The 18,550-nt window shown below is 39.5% G+C and overlaps 2 protein-coding genes across 4 annotated transcripts in view; one reads left to right on the top strand and one right to left on the bottom strand.

Moving 5' to 3' along the window:
- The window catches only part of cnksr1 (connector enhancer of kinase suppressor of Ras 1), a 28,874-nt gene extending 16,552 nt beyond the window's left edge, over positions 1–12,322 (top strand). Inside the window, exons 8-21 of one of the 2 annotated variants that reach the window (XM_042387883.1) lie at positions 2,204–2,272; positions 2,482–2,604; positions 4,031–4,158; positions 6,327–6,472; positions 7,442–7,611; positions 7,739–7,772; positions 7,910–8,085; positions 8,397–8,470; positions 8,960–9,031; positions 9,449–9,519; positions 9,987–10,048; positions 10,142–10,232; positions 10,536–10,717; positions 11,111–12,322. In XM_042387883.1, coding sequence (XP_042243817.1) covers positions 2,204–2,272; positions 2,482–2,604; positions 4,031–4,158; positions 6,327–6,472; positions 7,442–7,611; positions 7,739–7,772; positions 7,910–8,085; positions 8,397–8,470; positions 8,960–9,031; positions 9,449–9,519; positions 9,987–10,048; positions 10,142–10,232; positions 10,536–10,717; positions 11,111–11,551 — 1,839 coding nt within the window. In that variant the 3' untranslated portion in view covers positions 11,552–12,322. The remainder of the gene's footprint in view (positions 1–2,203; positions 2,273–2,481; positions 2,605–4,030; positions 4,159–6,326; positions 6,473–7,441; positions 7,612–7,738; positions 7,773–7,909; positions 8,086–8,396; positions 8,471–8,959; positions 9,032–9,448; positions 9,520–9,986; positions 10,049–10,141; positions 10,233–10,535; positions 10,718–11,110) is intronic. The other variant, XM_042387885.1, reaches the window with a different exon arrangement.
- Positions 12,323–13,551: 1,229 nt separating this feature from the next.
- Positions 13,552–18,033, bottom strand: cldn23l (claudin 23-like). Of its 2 annotated transcripts, none has more exons than XM_042388892.1 (3): positions 17,791–18,033; positions 15,641–15,685; positions 13,552–15,538 (listed from the first exon to the last, which is right to left on the bottom strand). In XM_042388892.1, exon 3 carries the CDS (start codon positions 15,261–15,263, stop codon positions 14,511–14,513), a length of 753 nt encoding a protein of 250 aa, XP_042244826.1. In that variant the 5' UTR covers positions 15,264–15,538; positions 15,641–15,685; positions 17,791–18,033; the 3' UTR covers positions 13,552–14,510. The 2 variants fall into 2 exon arrangements, with proteins under 2 accessions (XP_042244826.1, XP_042244825.1); XM_042388891.1 differs by having other exon boundaries at positions 15,641–15,689.
- Between the last annotated feature and the right edge of the window lie 517 nt (positions 18,034–18,550).

Raw genomic sequence — 18,550 nt, forward strand, 5'->3', positions numbered from 1 at the left:
CAGGATTTTGATCTGCTAACCACAGACACGCACTTGTCTGTTTGTGTCTCTTATCAAGATAGAACTGAAAGTATATTCAGAGTTGCACAGAGCAAACATTTTAATTTTCAATTGGCTCTAATATTGACTCCAATATATTATTTCAAAAATACACTGACTTTCTTGTGTTTCTTACAATGAAGATTCATTTAGTGATTTTTCATCGAATCAATGCACAATGGTGTCTTTTTCAACCATGAATGCTTCTCTGCATAGTTGAAGTATGAAAAGTTGATTTTGGTTTATTTGTTATGAAAGCGCTTCATAGAAATCCCCTTGGAAGTACTTTTGTGTGACACATTATTTTTAGCTGATAGCTTATCTTTGCTTCTCTGTTTTGAAACTGATACAAATCTAAGCCCTTGTGCTGCAGATACTGTGGATTTATAAATATCTATTCCAGGGTGCTACTTGTTCCAAATGCTGCAGATTGCAAACTGCATGTAAACAAAGACACAGTTTGTACACATCATTGCTTACAATATCCATGTGTGTCATCTGCCATGTTTTATATTTATATTAAACTAAGTATTTGTCCTTTTTTATGCTTAATAAAGGCGATATCATAAATACATGTTTAAGTGTTTGAGCAGCACAGTGGCTCAGTGGTTAGTGCTGTTGCCTCACAGCAAGAAGGTTCTGGGTTTGAACCCTGGCTGTCCCAAGTCCTTTCTGTGTGGACTTTGCATTTTCTCCCCGTGTGTGTGGGGGTTTCTGCTGGGGGCTCTGGTTTCCACCCACCATCAAAGACATGTATGTTAGGGTTAATACTCCTGTCAGTTCCCCTGACAAAGGCACTGGCAGAAGAGCTGGAGTTGGTCCCTGGGCGCTGCACTATGGCTGCCCACTGCTCCTAGTGTGTGTATATAGGATGGGTCAAATGCAGAGGATCATTTTCCCCACAGGGATCAATAAGTACTTCTTGTTCTTCTTAAGTGCATAACATTATCTGTAAATCAGAGATAAATTGTTTTAAAATACTCTCCCTTTCCATCTGATAAAAAGCCATATGTGTTAAACAGATCAGATTAGTTACTTGTGCTTAATTTGATTGTCATAGCCATAGTAGCTGAGTATTAAACTCAGCAGAACAACAGGGAAATCTAGTACATAGGATTCATCTAATTAAAAATGATGAATTCCCTCAGTATGTTGATTTCGTTAACTATAGTTTAAAGTGATTTGGCTTTTAATGTGCATAAATGTGCATCTTCTCTGGGAAAATAAAATCATCCCATAGAAGGAGCACAGATGCACAATTTTCTGAGAAAGATCACTGAGATCAGGGGGCTTGTTAAATAAACAAGGGAGCAATGGAAGGATGGAAGAGAGGTTATTAGCCAGAATGAGGAGGGCTTGTAAAATGAGTGCAAGGGTAGCTCTCCTCTGGGACAGAGAGATGGAGATGTTGTTTTTCCATGATGTCAACAACATAGTACTCTACGTTCCCCTGCTACTGCAGGCTCATCGCTATGGCTTAGTGCTGCCCACAAATTCACACACAGAGTACATGTACTGTATTTGTGTATGATCAGTACTACCTCACACGGGTAGCAGCCGTATAATCATTAAATCTGGGCACTATCACTGTGCTCACAAAGTTTCTGTTCCATGTCAATGCATCATCATAGGATTTCCTCAGGCGATATGTCAATATCCTGAGACAATATAAATTTGACTACTGTCAGATTTTGTCATACTGTGGTACAGTAGATATCCCTTTTGTAGGTGTATTAAATTAAATATAATAATTGTAGTAAAGTTCTCATGATTTGTCAGGTACTATATTTAATTCAATGGATTAACCAAAAACAGACATTCCTATCTGGCTATTTTATCCATAAACAGTTCCTCAAATGATTTTTCCAGAAAATGTACCTCTGTATATTGTGATATATATTGATATTGTGAAAGAAAATTACATATACACTGAAAGTCTAGACAACATCATTAGGGACTTTTTTTTTTCAAGCTTCAAGAGACACCATGACTAACTGTCAGATTATAGGAAAAACATATTCTACTTTATGATACAATGTAATGTACTCTGTTCTTAGCTGTCTCACATCTGTTGATGATGTAAAAAAAAAAAATATGCACCTAAGCTGAACTCAAGTACTGTGTGTGGCAGGGGTTGATGTGTTGTTTGTTTCTCATTTTGTAGCCTTCAGCTGATGCCTATGTAAAGATCATCGCTGGTGATGAAGTGATTAAAGTCAATGACCAGATAGTGGTGAGTGTTATGTCTGTAGACACATGCTTGTATGTATGTTGCACTTGCGTCATTTCACTATGTGGTCCTGTCAATCTTAGACTTTATGTCAGGGTGGACTGTGAATTATCGTATCTTAAAAGTAACTGAGACAAAGTTCTGCACGTTTACTTTGCAAATAATGTTTCAGTGTCTAATGCTAGAATAATCGTGTGTTTTCGGTGCATCAGGTGGGCTGGAGCCGAGCTAACCTTGTGAAGAAGCTACGGGAGAATCCCAGTGGAGTGACTCTGGTCCTCAAGAAGATCCCTGGGTCAGTGAGGCGCGGAGACCAACAGCTCTCCTCTACACAGGTCAGGGATCATTAAAAACCTCCTCCACTCACCTCATCAGCCCACCAACTGACTGTATGATATATATATATATATATATATATATATATATATAAGAAAAGAGTATTATGTTGTTCTGATAAGTTGGTATTGCTATATTAATAGTTCCCAGAGGATGATGTGAGCAGATTTCCTTGAAATTTACTGAATACATTCATGTTGCCCAGCAGATAAATTCTATTTTGGACACTCAATAAGTTTTTTGTCTTGCACTCTTTTCAGCCCCAAAGTTATTTTTTTGATGAAATACTTTATCTTAAAACTTGCTCAGAACATTCAGATAAGCCATGTACATTTTAATGACAATCGGCCTTTGCTAAGGTGCCAACCTCAAACTTAACTACAGCTCCACTGCATGGAAGACTAGATACTAGTTCCATTCAAATCCTTTAGAGCTTTAGAATATAAATTTTCTTTACTCTATGATTCATTTCCTTTCTCATCCATGTGTCACACACAGTATCTCAAACACCACCAACCACAATTTGGAAAGAACATTAAGAAAAACTGCATATCATCACTGTATGCCAGTGTAAGTCATTATTAATCAGAATTTGTCTGTTGGGCCCACACAGTGACATTTTTCAGCGATTACTTTTTTTTCGGTTGCCTTTTTACTCATCCGTGCCACATAACCCTGTGGGCTTGAAAACCTCACTTGAACATTTTCTGATAGTATGTAAAGCTATTAGAGGAAGCTTCAAGCCAACAGTGCAATTATTGCACACATACAATTTTAATCACCTATTATTTAATTTTAGTTTATGATAATTAGATCCACGGGTGAAAGAAACTATTAAATCATCCTGCAGAAACTGGAGTGTTTACGTGGTGAAAGTGAAGGCAACATGTGCCCTCTCTTCATGAGAATCCACAATTTGATTTCCGTTTAACATCACTTGGGATCTGTATCCATAAACACTTACACGCTCTCAGCAGTCACTATGCCGACTGTTGTTCGACTTTGGACTACACACCCAATGACACACTGCATCCAAGACAAGCACACAGACACACACACACACACACTTTGCATTTCACACCCCCTTGTGACCATTACCATGTTAATCTCAAATCTAGTTGGTGCCGTAGGGTGAGAGAGCACACATAAGGAGATGTGAATCAGCTGCATGTAACAACTCCTCGTTGCTCTCACAAGTTGCCATGCTTTTAGCAAGGGTTTCACAGACTGTATGTGTGATTGTCTGTGTTGCTGTCTCATCTCCTAAGCCACACAGTGTGCGGATAGAGACCGCGGATAGAGGGCTGCTATCACAATTCGCATGACATCTGCTTCCTTACCCCTTTGCTAACCCCTAAATACACATACATACACTGTTGTGTGTGCACTCACATGCTTACATATCTGCTCATTTCTTTTCAAAAGGGGGACGAGGAGAAAGAAGAGAGGTCAGAGGAGGAGGAAGAGGAGGAGGAGGAAAAGGACGAGGAGGAGAATCCAAGGAACTCCATATTTGAGAGGGTAGCAGCTTCTGTCAGGTCCTTATCTTTTAGGTGAGAACATAAATAATTCTTGCTTGTACAAGAAAGTTATAACATAGAGCTGAATGAATCACTTGACCAAAATACGTTATACTTCAAAATATGAAATGTGTGTAAATTAAAGGTACCTTGATGAGTGGGACCGTGTTTTGTTTGTAAACTGTGCATGTGCATGAGGACCAATGGTTTCACTCAGTTCCACTGATCAACAGGTGGCGATGATGCCTTAAGAAGTAGAAATGTGCAGCAAAGAAAAAGCAAAATGCAAGGAAGAAAAAGACTACAAGCTAGCAAACCACTGTATTATAAGAGCTGGATAGGGCTCTGCTGCTCAGCCTTGCAGCCAATTTTTCCCAGCGGTCACTTGCAGCGCAAAATCCCTCCAGGGCCTAAAAAGCATTTTCCCCATAGACCACTATTGTAAAAGAGACGTCTGTAAAACTTTTGACAGGACACCTCAAACTGCAAATAAGGTCAATTATGATTCTCACTATTATGAATTTTCAATCCATGAAGGTTTTATATTTGTAAAACTTTCCTCGATCTGAGAAAAGCGATTTAAAAATATGTGATGTCATCACAATGTAAAGTCTATGGACTGAGTGGGAACTCGCGGGCACGGCCGACGGTAGAAACACCACTATGAATATTCAGTGGGCTGCACAACGCCGAAGCAAACCCAGAAGGTAGACACTTTTTTTGGCGTATGCGCCAGTCAAGCAGTTCTCATTGGATTGAATGGGCAACATTTTTGGTCCAGCATCCAGCTCTTATAATACATCCATGTAGCAAACAGGTTTCAAATTTCAAATGTTTGGTAAGGAAGGAAATGCATTCAACATATACATTAAACCTCAAGGGTATGCACAAAGCTTTTTTCTTGAGAAACACTGAATGTAAACAGATCTGACAGAACAGAAACAAAACTCCACAAGGTACCTTTAATTGTAAGACATGAAGAGAATATACAAAATTAAAAGCTGCAGACAATTCTGTAGAAGCAAATTATCTTGACAATCTAGCATCTAGTGCTTGGGTCTCTGAACTCACTGTCTTTACTATGAAAATCAAGCCTTTTAATTTCCTGTATAACCAATAAAAAGATAGACTTTGAAGATGGATAAGTTAATAAGTCTGTATACATGTCAGCATGCATACAGAGCAGAAGCCTGTTCTACAAAGCAGGATTTTGGGTAAGCGAGGTAACTTCAGGTTCACCTCTTACTTCTTTCTATTTCCACTCTGGTTTTAAAACAGAATTTCTAACAACGGGAGAGATCCTAAATACCTAATGATGAGTACTGAGTACATATCTGGACGGCCAATGTTCAGGCTCAGTGAAGCCAGCGGATAAAAAGATATCCTGGATATGTTGATCTTGCTTCGTAGTACAGGCCCCAGGTTGGACATAAGTTTGGTTCATGAACCAAGAATTTACTCAATAGATCTGAATCTAAACCTCCCACAAACCTCTTTGACCTTGTTTATCTCCCATGACCCGATTGGTTTGCGATGAGGTCACACTGCAAATGCCAGAAATTCTGATACTCACATCCTCAACCCACGGCTGACTGGAAATGAGAGAGAAGGAAAAAGATGAAGAAAAAGATGAATAAATGAGGGAGTTTTGGATAGATGAAGAAACACACAAAAAAGGGGGGAGAAGGGAGGGAAAAGAGCGATGGAGAGGCAGAAAGTGAGAGTTGATGGAGAACAGACACACTCAAACAAATGGAAGCAATAGGCGGGGAATGAAGCATTAAGGTTATAAATAATCCTGTCACATCCTAATACAACTCTACGCTAAGGAAAAATACAAGTAGAAACTTTAGACTTCTGGCATATCGAGTCATATTTAATCTCAAGTCGTTCATACTTTATCGTATTGTTTACCTTTTAACCACTGGTTTCACTTCATACCAGTATTGTATAAGAATCAACCTGAAAGAGTTAAAAACCCATCACCAAACATTGTCACCTTTATTTTGTTTCGTCACAGATATCATCACATGGTTTTGTGGTTGTGAACAGTGACACTTTTCATTCATTTCACTTCCGTGTTTGCACGTTTGCCTGTGAATCGCATGCTTTTGGCAGCCGATTCTCACATCTCAGATGCCGGAGTCTGAAAGCACCATCGAGTAGTTGTTTCAATTGTTTCTATATCTTCTTTGTTGCAGGAGAGCAGTTCAAGGGCCAGAGGTAAATCAGCAGCCTATGGGACAGGAGGAATCAGAGTTGGCTTTTGACAAAGAGCTAGAGGGGAGCCTGACTCTCACTTCATATCAAAACCAACAGGGGGGGTTGTCACCACTGTCCGCTTCAGGTAGGAAACTACAGGGGAATTCAAGACATCTGCAAAATGTCTCCTTTCCTCAGAAGTCCTCGAGTTGTCCTTAGCTTGTTTTTTTCTTGTTTCAGTTGTGTTGCTTGTGTAAAAATAAGCATACTGCAACAGTATATCAGATAAAAAGTGCTGCTTGGATCTCAGCATAGAACAGGCAGGACAGGTACTCTTATTTTAGTTTCAATTGTGCTGTGACATTTGAAGGAATTCAGACTGTGAGCTCATGTGGATAAAATGCCAACAAATACCAATAAATATCTTCCAAATATCTCTCGTGGAAAAAGATGTTCCGCTAAGTGATGTAGATAGAAAATCCATGATACGCTGTGTGCCGGTAAAAATAAACATTGGCTACAACAAGGGCCTTTGAAAGACTTATTGCCTTGAAATCTTAATCAGGGTAGACTTCGGTTGATGTAAGTGGGTCTATTTTAATTGTCTTTCTTTAGATCTTGTAGTAAAGGAGTTTTCAGTTTTCACTTTAAGACTGCGTGCCTGATTCTCACCTTTTTTCTTTATTAAAAGAACAGAATGTTTGAAGATTGTTCAGGGGAAAATGTTTTTTTTTTCTGTGACATTAAAAGGTTTTCAAACTGTGAGCACACGTGGTTGAGATGACAACAGATTGCAATTTTCTCTCTTAATGAAAGCCTAATCAGAGTAATTGTTAGCTCAATGAGTGGATTAGCACTTGTACCATGCACGCATGTGAAATTTGTCACCTAGACATAATGGAGTTGGTTGTATAAAAGAGTAATAAATGTAGATCACTGGCTGCTGACACAAATTCTGTGGGAATTATATTGCTAACTTATAATAGTTTTATTGTCATATAACTGACAACACCAATTGTACAATCATTAGCATTTTCATTCAGGTATACTGCTTCACTGTTGTTGACAGTTGCTGGTTTATGCAGGATGATCACCTACATGTGTGTTTTTCCAGGGGACTTTGAGAGTTTTGAAAGTTCAAGGGTTTCTCCAAGCATCCAAAGAGACCGCTCACTATCACCCAGAAGTCATTCGCCCCTGGGATCACTCAGGAGCTCTTCACCTCAGGGAGTCAACCAGGAAACAGCAAGCATCACCTCCTGCCCTGAAATGGTGGGACACACGGTGAGAGAGAACAAGAAAGACATGCAGACATTTACCACCAAGACATGAAAGTTTGAACCCTGCTAGTTGATGTTTTTTCAAACCACATTTGAAACACAGAATAAACTCTACCTGCTTCTCTTTTCAGGGAAATAAGGACTCAAAGAAAGGTTCTACAAAAGGTAAAGTTTCATGTTTAACAAGACTGACACCAGAAGCAACTACTACAGTCCTGTTCCAGTGTTTAATGATCTCTTTCAAAAACCAATTGCTCTTCCTCTCGTGTACCCTCCTCCTTGCCGTCCTTTCGTCCTCCCAGGAATGACGACAGCTCTGAGTCGGCGTCGTGTGTCCTGCCGTGAACTCGGTCGCCCCGACTGCGACGGCTGGCTGTGGAAGAAGAGAAAGGATAGCAGTGTCTTCATCGCCCAGAAGTGGCAACGCTTCTGGTTTGTCCTCAAGGGGCCATCTCTTTACTGGTACACCAGCCAACAGGTGGGCATACGGGAATAAACTGAACTCTTCAGAAGTACCCTTTAAACAACAAGCTTCAAAAATGTATTCAGCACTGTTGTTTTAGTATTTTTTACTGTTTTATAACTTTTGTTTAGCATGTGCTTTAATATGTGATATATTGAAGTACATGCTTTAATTATATATGACCCTATATATACTGTATATACTGAGGGCATTTTATTGAAGCTGTTTTGTGCTTATATTCATTTTGTATGAGTTGGGCCTCTTTACTTTCTAACTTTCTAGCTTTCTAACTCTTGAATTGTGTGTGTGTTTGCTTTTTTTTACAGGACGAGAAGGCAGAGGGTCTTGTCAATATAGCAAGCTACAACATAGAGAGCGCCGGAGAACACAAAAGAAAATAGTAAGGATGAACTCCGCGATGGAGTGCACTGACAGGCTTTTTAGTAATCTAACTAGGTGTATGTGAGGCTTTGTAAGTATTATGAAAGATACAGTGCTGTAATGAAAAACAGTTTTAGTATGTTATTCATAACTGAGTAGTTTGAAACAGAAGCTTTATTGTATCCGTGCACAGTGGAAGATCTGTCTCGGCTTTGTCCAGCAAAGTTACATAATCCTGGAAAATGTGCAATACATTCTTTTTTATTTTCAAAATTAACTGTTAAACTGAAAAATACATATTATACTGAATAAGGATATGGGGAATATGGGAGTTTTGTTACGTTATTGTGACACTTCATGCACTTGTGAATGTGTGTGTGTATATCTGCATGATTTATGTGTTTTAATTGATCTGTGATGAGTTTCTTGTGCCCTGAGATTCACTCCATGTCTGTGCCTCCCTCTCTCTCTCTCTCTCTCTCTCTCTCTCTCTCTCTCTCTCCACAAGTGTGTTCAAAATGTGCCACCAGCGATTTCAGAATTTCTTCTTCGCTGCCGACAACGTCAGTGACATGAGCAAGTAAGTTGGATGAATTACAGAGCATATTCAGCATATCTGTCTTTCTCAAAAATCATTATAAATAAGCTAAGGCATTATAATAGTTCAACTTTAGCCACTAAGACTACATTTCTTACATAAATGACACATTCTTAAGGTGTTGTTTGGGTGCTCCAGCTCGAATGTAGTGTCTTCATTCATTTTTTTGCAGTGAGAACATTAGAAGTGTCAAGTCATACTTTAACAAGTCTGCACTGCCCCCTGCAGTTTGATTTCAGGACACTTCTTTCAGTGTGAAGCAATGTCACTTGTGTTGAAATCTAAAGATGTGGAAGCCTAATCCTAAATATTACTAAAACAGTAAATGGTGTTAGGTGGTGTTAATTTTGTCATTTTGTTGTTGTTTTGAGATATTTGTTGTCATTTTATTTTCTCCAGGTGGATTAACTGTCTTATTACAGCCATACAGAAGCACAAGAAGTTCCATACGGGCCCAGATAGTGAAGAAGGTGAGAAAACATTCTCCTCTCTTTTTAATATCAATTTGTTGGACAATTCCATCCAAAATACATCTGGTGTTTTATCTGCTTGACCCTTTGATGGGTTGTCCTACTATCCCAAAATAATCATGAAGGTCATGTCATTTCCTCCCCATTCCCCAGTCCATTATTTTACACAGTAGTACTCTCTGCTTGTATACCATGGTCATTTATTAAGTAAAAAAAAAAAAAAAAAAAATTAAAGTCTTGTTAGTTTCTGGTTATGATAGTTTCACTAAACAGAGTTAAATGGTAACATACTGTAAGATGAAGCATAAACACTGTTGCCATGGTTACAAACAGTGCAATATATTCATTTAACCAAGTCCTGACATCTGATTAAAAATGATCAGAAAAGTTGAATGTACTACACATGTTGCACTGTATCCCAAATAATGGTAATAATATTTTAAACATCTGTGTTTATTTGTGAATAGAATGTTACAGTGAGACTGAATCGGAGAGCGAGGCATCTCCCTCTCCCCGCAGGAAAAACAAGGTTAGTACAGTCAGACATGTTGTTACACATGAATAAACTTATGACATGTACACACATCATCAGGAGTATCATTCAAATCATAATGTTTTTCAGAAGGTGCAGTCCAACACTCTGCCTCGCCCCAAGGGGAAGACAAACAAGGTGCTATTGTCAAGTCCTACGACAGGGGGCAGCAAAGGTACAGGTATGCAACACTCTGTCTCTCTCAACTCCTTCTCTTGCTTTCCTTTCTCAATGAATAATTTCTTTCCTATGTGAAGACTGAGCCCCTCTGATAAATGTTTTAATAATTGGTGTTTGGGAGGATCATCTTCCCCATAACATGTTGTTTTCTTGACTTTACCCTGTGGATATTTTTCCCAATATCTGCTTTGTGTGTTTGATGTTGTTAACCAAACCCTGCTGCCCCTTTTTGTTTTTCATCATGAAACCCCCCACCATCATTAATTTGCTCCTACTTTCCTTTGTTCTCCATCTCTGTGACAAGGTGGCGCAGTAGATGAGATGGGTATGATGTTAAACAACATAAAGGAAGGAGGAGTTTCTCTGATCGGCCATGAACAGCCATTTACGCACGACCACTTCAGGAAATCGTTCATTCGACGTAACAAGAACCCTGTTATCAACGAGAAGGCGCACACTCTCCGGGCCCTGCAGAGCACTCTGAAGGTGAGTCCAGGTCATCAGGACTGATCTAACACACACACACGCCCACATGTCTCATGTCCAAACACAAGCCATGTGATGAAATATTGAAATACTGGCTCACCTTCACTCTGCTACATTCAGTCATTAGTACACAAATCAAGTGAATGTAGCATTGGTGATTTATTGGTGATTGTTGGTGATTTAAATCTTGAGTCAAGTTTCAAGAATTGTCTTGAAGCGTGTCTTTTGATTTAAGACAATTCTACAAAGAAGTAGATGTATTAGAAGTAGTTTACCTATGAAACAGTGACACCCCTGTAGCACATTTTTTTCATTTCGTTCAAGTAAATTGTTCTGACAGTTGAATTGAGACAGTTTCATATTTGAGTATATCTGCATGGTCACTCTCTGCAGGCCAAAGAAGCAGAACTGCAGCAGATAAACAAGATCCTGGAGGAATCTGATCTCACAGCCTCTAAGTACCGTCAGTGGAAGGACCACAACGAGGAACTAGTTCAAGAAATCGAAAGACTGGCCAGACTCAGGGCCTCCAAAGGAGGGGACGACGCGGCAGCACAAGACACGCCTGCTGAGAAGGTTGCCTTGGAAACGGTAGCTAAGGAAACAGCCACCGCAGAGACAAAAGGTGCATACAGACTGAGCCTTAGCGATGGAGAGCAGTTAGTGGACGCGGAGCTGTCTGATGTTCTCCTGGAGATCCCGCAGGGTTCTCCGACCACAGAGTCCAGTCCAGTGTTAGAACTCTCTCTGGGATCGCTGCAGGAATCAATAAACAAACAGCTAAGTGAAATGGTGGAGAGCGGAGAAGCTGCAGAGAACTACTTCTACATTTAAGGCCACGCTGGAACGATCACACCCCTGCAAAGTTGCTCTGTTTACCAGAATTAGACAAACAGAAGAAGTGTGAGAAAGTTGTATTTCACTTGGGCCTCACTTGCTGACATTCACCAGAGACGATTAGTTCAAATTGACATTAAATCAGCTCTTTTAATCAAGTATGTCAGTGAAATGGATCAGTGCAGATTTGTTTGCCTTTTTTTTAAAGCAAGCAAATTTAGACCTAGACTTGCTCCACAACACATTTGACAAGTTTACAACAGAGAAAAGAACAATTTGCCAAGTCTCAATCTGAGTTCAGTATATATTTATGGGATTCTAAGGCTGTCTTGTTCCTCTAATGATAAACATTTTTAGAAGAGATTTTTCTTAGAATTCTATGAGAGTTTGTAATATAAATCATGCCTCTTGTAATGTGATATGTAAATACAGTTTTACTATAAATACTGTATGTATTTGTTTATTGACATTACCTTAATAAAGGTATACAGTTGAATATTTTGCACATAAAATGTACTTCAGAAACACTTGTGAGTTTTTTGAGTCTTGTTAGCCCATGTGGAGAACACTTTACTTTACCACAAACTGTGTGTGTTTGTGAACCATATGGCAGAGTGCCTCATTTCAGAACTCTTGTATATAATGGTTCAGTGTTCCTTGTTGCTCAAGTCTGCCATGAATACAGCAAAACAAGCAAGGACTCCTCAAGGCTCTGCTCCTTTTCACTGTAACACTCGTTGGCTTAATAAAAAGGGAGCGTGATGATCACTGAAACGTGTCGTGATGTTCCTGTCGTGGTTAATAGTTTATTAAGTGGACTGAAAGGGAATGACTGATGAATCTTGATGTGTTACTGTGCTTTTTTATTTCTTTCTCATCAATGATTTTATGCTTTTGTTTCATTTTTTTTATCTGTGTGGTTGTCTATTATGTCTGGGTAAGCAGATTATAAAATACTTGTCTGTAAATGTGTATGTCCCTGTATGTCTTTTGTGTATGTGCATGAATTGCTCTTCATGTGAGCGCTCTTAAAGCCAGCCAACGAATGTCTCTCCACTCAATAGATATACTTTGGAGTCTGTCTGCCATTGAACAGTGACCTTTGGACTTAAGGTCAAATTTATTTTCAGATTCAATTATTCCAATAAAGAGTTCAAAGTCTGAACTATTATTTGAAAAATAGTGTAAGGCTTATAAGTTTTAATATATAGTTGTACAGCACTGAGTTGGTGCAGGTTTGTGTAAAGGCTGACACACTCTTGCACACAAATTATGCAGAAATACATTCAAATTCAAAGAAATTCTTCTTCTACTGAAAAATAAAGCAAATTCCTTATAGTATGTGTGACTAATGCGTAAATGCATTTTCCTAATTACATTTACTGCACTTCCAATGCAAGACTCCACTTACTGCCTACAATTGTTGTGTCACATGTAACTAAAGTGATTCAGATTTGCACTAAATGCTTTGTACACTGTACTGAACTCTGCTAGATACTGTGTGTCAGGTGCTGCATGATATTTTCTACTGATTGAAGAATGTGAATTGTTCGCTCTCTTGTCAGGTCGTGAGCTGTTCACATAACGGAACTCGTTCTGCTAATTCAGTGGTTTAACCGCTGCGACCTTGTCTGCTGTGTGTTGGCTGAAGTGATCTCTCTGCCTCTCAGCTTTGTGTGGAGACAATGAATTTGAAATACTGTGCAAGAGGATCTATAAAAAGCCTCAGTATAAATAGGGAGAGCAAAGATGTACACATAGAGTGTAATGTGTGAAGTCTCAGTGACATTGAGTGCAGGAGCAATGTCTGTGTACACTCATTCTGCATTTGATGAATTATAAATAATCATTGTCATTGGTTTCTGTTCACTAGGGTCTTTAATGAAAAACTACCTAGATCTGCTTTCATTTAAAACAGTAGGAGTAGGATGCAGCACACAGTGGTACATTGTTGAAACTTGTTTTATTTAATGCAGAATGCACCACAGGTATGAACACACAATAACAACTTCATATCAGCAAAGAATTTACAAAGAATAAACAATAATCTGTGTAAATCCTCCTCCCCAAACACCTTTTTCCTCTCACTGTTCATGTTACCAAGTCAGTAATATAACATTCATTACATGAAGGCTCCTTAGTGAAGGTATCATACAAAGGTTTACCTGACAGACAGGCTACAAAAATGACAAATTATTTGTAATATGTTTACAGGGCTACTAAAACTGGTCTTTTTTTTTTTTTGCTTGCAATGACTGAATCAAGAAAACGTTACAAGCAGATTGCATCAAATGATTTAAAGATTGTTGTCTGCATTTCAAAGAACTACACTTTTTTAAAATATTTATTAATCTAACATTATTCTCTGTTAACAATTAACTTAAAACAAAAAAGTACAACTTTATATTCAATCTATAACGGAATATAAAACAAGCTTTTACAACTGATCTTATTTAAAGCCCTAACATCATCTAAACAACTGCTCTTATAATTTATCACAAGTATTTTACATTTCACAGTTTTGTTCGGACACATAAAATGTCATGTTTTTGCTAACAGTACGAACGCATGGCTACAATGTAAAAGGCAGCACAAAGAGACACTTCAGTCATGTTTTACTACATTTATGCAGTTAAAGGCAGCAGGAACTTGAGCTCTTTTCAACCACGATGCTCTTAGGAGATCTAACGATCGTCTGCTTTATCATTCATCACTTTCTATTTTAAAGAATATTTCTCAGGCAATTACATCAGTCATATTCATACCTGTTGTTAGAGTAAGACGTCTGTTAATCAGGTAGAAGCAATTATCTGTGGTTCAGTCAGTTATCAATTGATTCTGAATTTTTATCTGGCAGATTTAATATTGTAGCGGATGAGTTATAAGTGACTTTAAGAATGCTAAAGTTGAAATTTGCTCATATTTACCCATCTTGTCTAAATCTAAGGTTCACATTCTAACAGCTGACTTCATAAACATCTGTGCCTGGCTTGTTAATCTCTGGACATGAACGACAAGCAGGGCAGACTGGGAGCTCTGGGCAGGATGGACAGGTTGGGCATTTTGGTCGTTTGAAACTGAAGAGCAGAGCACTGCCTCCAAGGACCTGTAAACATGAACCCAGCCACCCAAAGTAGAGCGATCCGGCTGGACGCAGCCTGAGGTGGGGGAACCTGGAGTTATTGATCTCTTGACGTGGATCCTCCATCCCCAGCCTTCCAAGGTTGTGGGTGTACACCCCTAATGCGGTCAGACTTAGCAACCCAGCCATCACCACCAGGAGTCCACCTGTAGCTGCAACACCTCTCAGAGGTAGATCAGTCCAACAGCGGACCCCGATACAGGCAAGAACAATGCCGGTGCCACATAGGAACAAAGAAGTCAGCACCAAGCCCTGCGCCAGGCGAACCCTTTTGTCTCTCTGATATGGACCTGCCACAGGCCAGCACTGCTTCAGCTCTGAGTGCTCCACCTGCAGGCAGCTCTCCCACAATCCATCAGAGCGAACTAAGAGCAGTGTCTCCACCGACCCAGACCTGACGCCCATCCCTTGACCTTTCACTCCTGAACGGAGAAGAGACCCTGGCCCTGACATCCCCAGACGTGTCTGTCCCTCTCTCCACTGAGGGGTGATGGCAGCAGTAAAGAGAAGGACTAATCCCAAAGGGGCAAAGACAATCCCCATCACCATGGAAGCTGGAGTGTGCATCGTAAACCCTGATTCTTCTGGAAATGTTTGTAGTGCTGATTAAAACTCTCAAAACATGTAACTACTTGTAAATATAAAACAAACCAGGTGCAAAGTGGCTGCTACTCGTCCAGATAGGGTTGCTACTGTTTATAATCGTGTACAGTCTTGGTGGGACTCTGCAGAATAGTGTGGATCTAGTCTAAAAAATCTCTTCTGTTGTTTCTGAGTCTTCGCACTGAAGAAAATGTCTCACAAATGTCTCCTCTGGCGAGACACCGACGATCTAACTGTGCCTGTAAAGAAACACAGAACTTAAATCTTAAAATCTTTCCTTCACAAATTGGTATAAATCAACTAATAGCAAAATCAAGAGCAAATAAAAGTTCATCCATTACCTCTTAATTGTGACTCTCCTCTCTTTCAGCTGAGGACTCTTCATTCTGGCTGAGTGAAAGAGGAAGATTGAGAGAGCGAGGTAGTACACGTCAGATCGAAGTGATGGAGAGAGAGAGACAAAGATATGAGAAATGGCAAAAGTGTGAAGTGGAGCAAATAGAAGCACTCAAGCAGCCGGAGAAAGCAGAAGGAGGTTTGGCTGCACTGCTCCAGTGCTGGACAGGAAAAGACTGAACGGTCGATGCCTGTCTCTGTTGCTAGGATACGATAACCTGGCCAGTCTCAACGTGACAGTGTGTGTGTGGCTTTATTTATCACAAAACCTAGTTAGACTTCTCTCTATACAAGTCCTGATTGCTGTCTGTACTCAAATGTTGACGCACTTGAGTTCAGCCGTGAATGTGTGCGTGTGTGTGTGTGTGTGTGCAAGAGGGTGTGTTGTGTTGTTTTCTCAAAGCCTGACGATAGATGGTCAGCTATGACCTTGGAAGAATTCAGTTCAGTTAGTAATTATATCAGGCTAATGTCTGAATGCAGAGTGAGTCCATCTACAGTGTCTGAGTCTGAGGAAACAATGCCCTCAGGGACGAGGGACAAGACAACTGGAAGAGTCACTGTGAGTCACACAGACACGCACAAACACAAGTAGTCACAATCAGCACACATCTCTTCTAAACAAAACATTCACAATGGTGATAATATGATATGGCTTCCTTGTTTTAATGTGGAAAATCACCCATGCTCTTTTTTTTTTTTTGGTACACAGCCATTACAGATTTTCATTTTTACACTATTTTCCTCCCAAACCTACTTTCTAAATAAAAACAATGTGATGAGCAAATATGAAGCAAATGATGAATGTTATTTAGGTTTCTGTAATTTTTGGTTATGATTTAATACTAAAATTGTAAAAAAAAATATATATATATATCTGGAGTTCTACTTACCATGAACAGTTTTATGCACATTACCTGCTACCAACTGAAGACAAATATCTGAGATATAATGACTGGAGAAGTTTAAACATGCTTTCCAAAAAAAATTCACATATTTGAAGCTTTGAAGTGTTACAAATTTGTGAAAACATATGAGTAACCCCTGACCGGACATACTGCGTAACAAAGAACCTAGCAGGAATGTTTTTGTAAACATGTGGTTACGTATGTGGTTGATTGTGAAAATCTTGTTTAGTGTTTCTTTTACTGCAGTATTGCTGCACTATAAGAGTCACAGTGCAGTATGAAGTACTGCAGAGGATATTCAGCCTGTGTTAGCTGTAAATTTGACCTGATTAATGAAAGATGAAAGATTTCGCTCCTGAAAATGTAAGTGGAGCTTTGATGACATTTAACTCGAGAAGACCGACCAATCACTTTAATGACAGTGATGGGAAATTTCAATTTTTCAAAGGATCAAAGACGACTGAGCCGGTATCAGCCTACAATACTGGCATGGGAGTATATTTCCATAAACACATGTGTTGTCATCTGTCATCATGTCTGAAGAAATGTTATGCTTACACTGTGGGTATGATTATAAATGTGGCAGTATTTCCTGTTCAGCCATTAGTCTGTTTTGACCCTTTTGACATGACGGAAGATGAAAGAAGATGACAGACGCACTGATCTGAGACTCTGCTGTCAAGACATCATTCACTTCTCTGAATTAGGAGTGAATTAAATGGGACTGACAATCAGCTTCATTATAAAAAGTATCACCTCCAGCCTCCACCTCAAGGTTTAAGATATCCTGTGTGTTTTTGTGAACAGGTATCACTTTTGTTACCACTTGTTACAATTTTCCTTTTGTAATTTTTAGGAGCCAAAATTAGAGATGCACAGGGTAGATCAGAATTTTTCGGTGCTTCCTCAAAAAAATGAATTGAAGTGATAGCAAAACAAGTGCTCTGTGATATGTGCAATGATTTAAACACAGTGACTTCACAAGATGCTGGATTTGTTTCGATGCAGAAATACCAAGAGGAAATTATATGCAGAGATCATTGAAGAGGCTCGTCATGAATGCAAAATGATGAACATACAGTAGGTTATTAATAGCTCACATACACACAGTTTCTCTCATGCAGGCACATTTTGAGCGGACGTAAACACACACAGAGACACAGTCTATGAAAGTCACTGTCACTTACCATTCAGGAGGGGTTGTGGGTATCTTACTGCAGATCGCTGGCTGCCTCCCTGCTCTCGTCTGAATTGCTAACATGTTTCTCTCTTTGGCAGCAGATGGTGCAACCACCTCTTCATTATCCTTGCTCTCTGTTCCCTCTCATCTATCCTCGCTTCAACAGTCTCCCCACCTGTCTCTGCCTCTGTTTTCATGTCTCCGTCCTTGTGTCTGCCCCCTTGTTTTCCTGCCTGCCTCGCTGCCTCTCCCTCCGTCTGCTCCTCTGCTTCTCTCTCACCTCACTTTCTGTGTGTCTGTGTTTGTGAATCCCTCTGTCTTTGACTTGCTGAAGGACGTCTGTGTTATATCCAGGACAGAGTGCCTCCCTTCTTTTCCATGTCGGTGTCACCAAATAGGGAGAAGCGGTGAGCTCTTAAGCATATGCCAACACTCCAGCTCGTGTGTGATGCCTATTTTGGAGAACATGGAGCTGCTAGAAAACAATAATTGTAATTTGTTTTTTGTTTGTGTGACCATTTGCATGTGACCCTTTTCCCTGAACACCCACGAAAAACACATAAATTAGGGCTGGACCTCTCTTAAGCAGATGGGATCCTTGATTTTGTTTGATCTGTTAAGAGAGCTAATAGAGCAATCATCTGTTTTTACATTTCCAATATGCACTTCACCTCAAAAGAAAAACACAGGCACACACATGTATACACACATGGGAATCATCTTTCATACTTATCTTTAGTTTGTTAATCTTGGCAGAGCTGTGAATA

Source organism: Thunnus maccoyii, chromosome 16 (genome assembly GCF_910596095.1).
Source record: "Thunnus maccoyii chromosome 16, fThuMac1.1, whole genome shotgun sequence".
NCBI lineage: Eukaryota > Metazoa > Chordata > Actinopteri > Scombriformes > Scombridae > Thunnus > Thunnus maccoyii.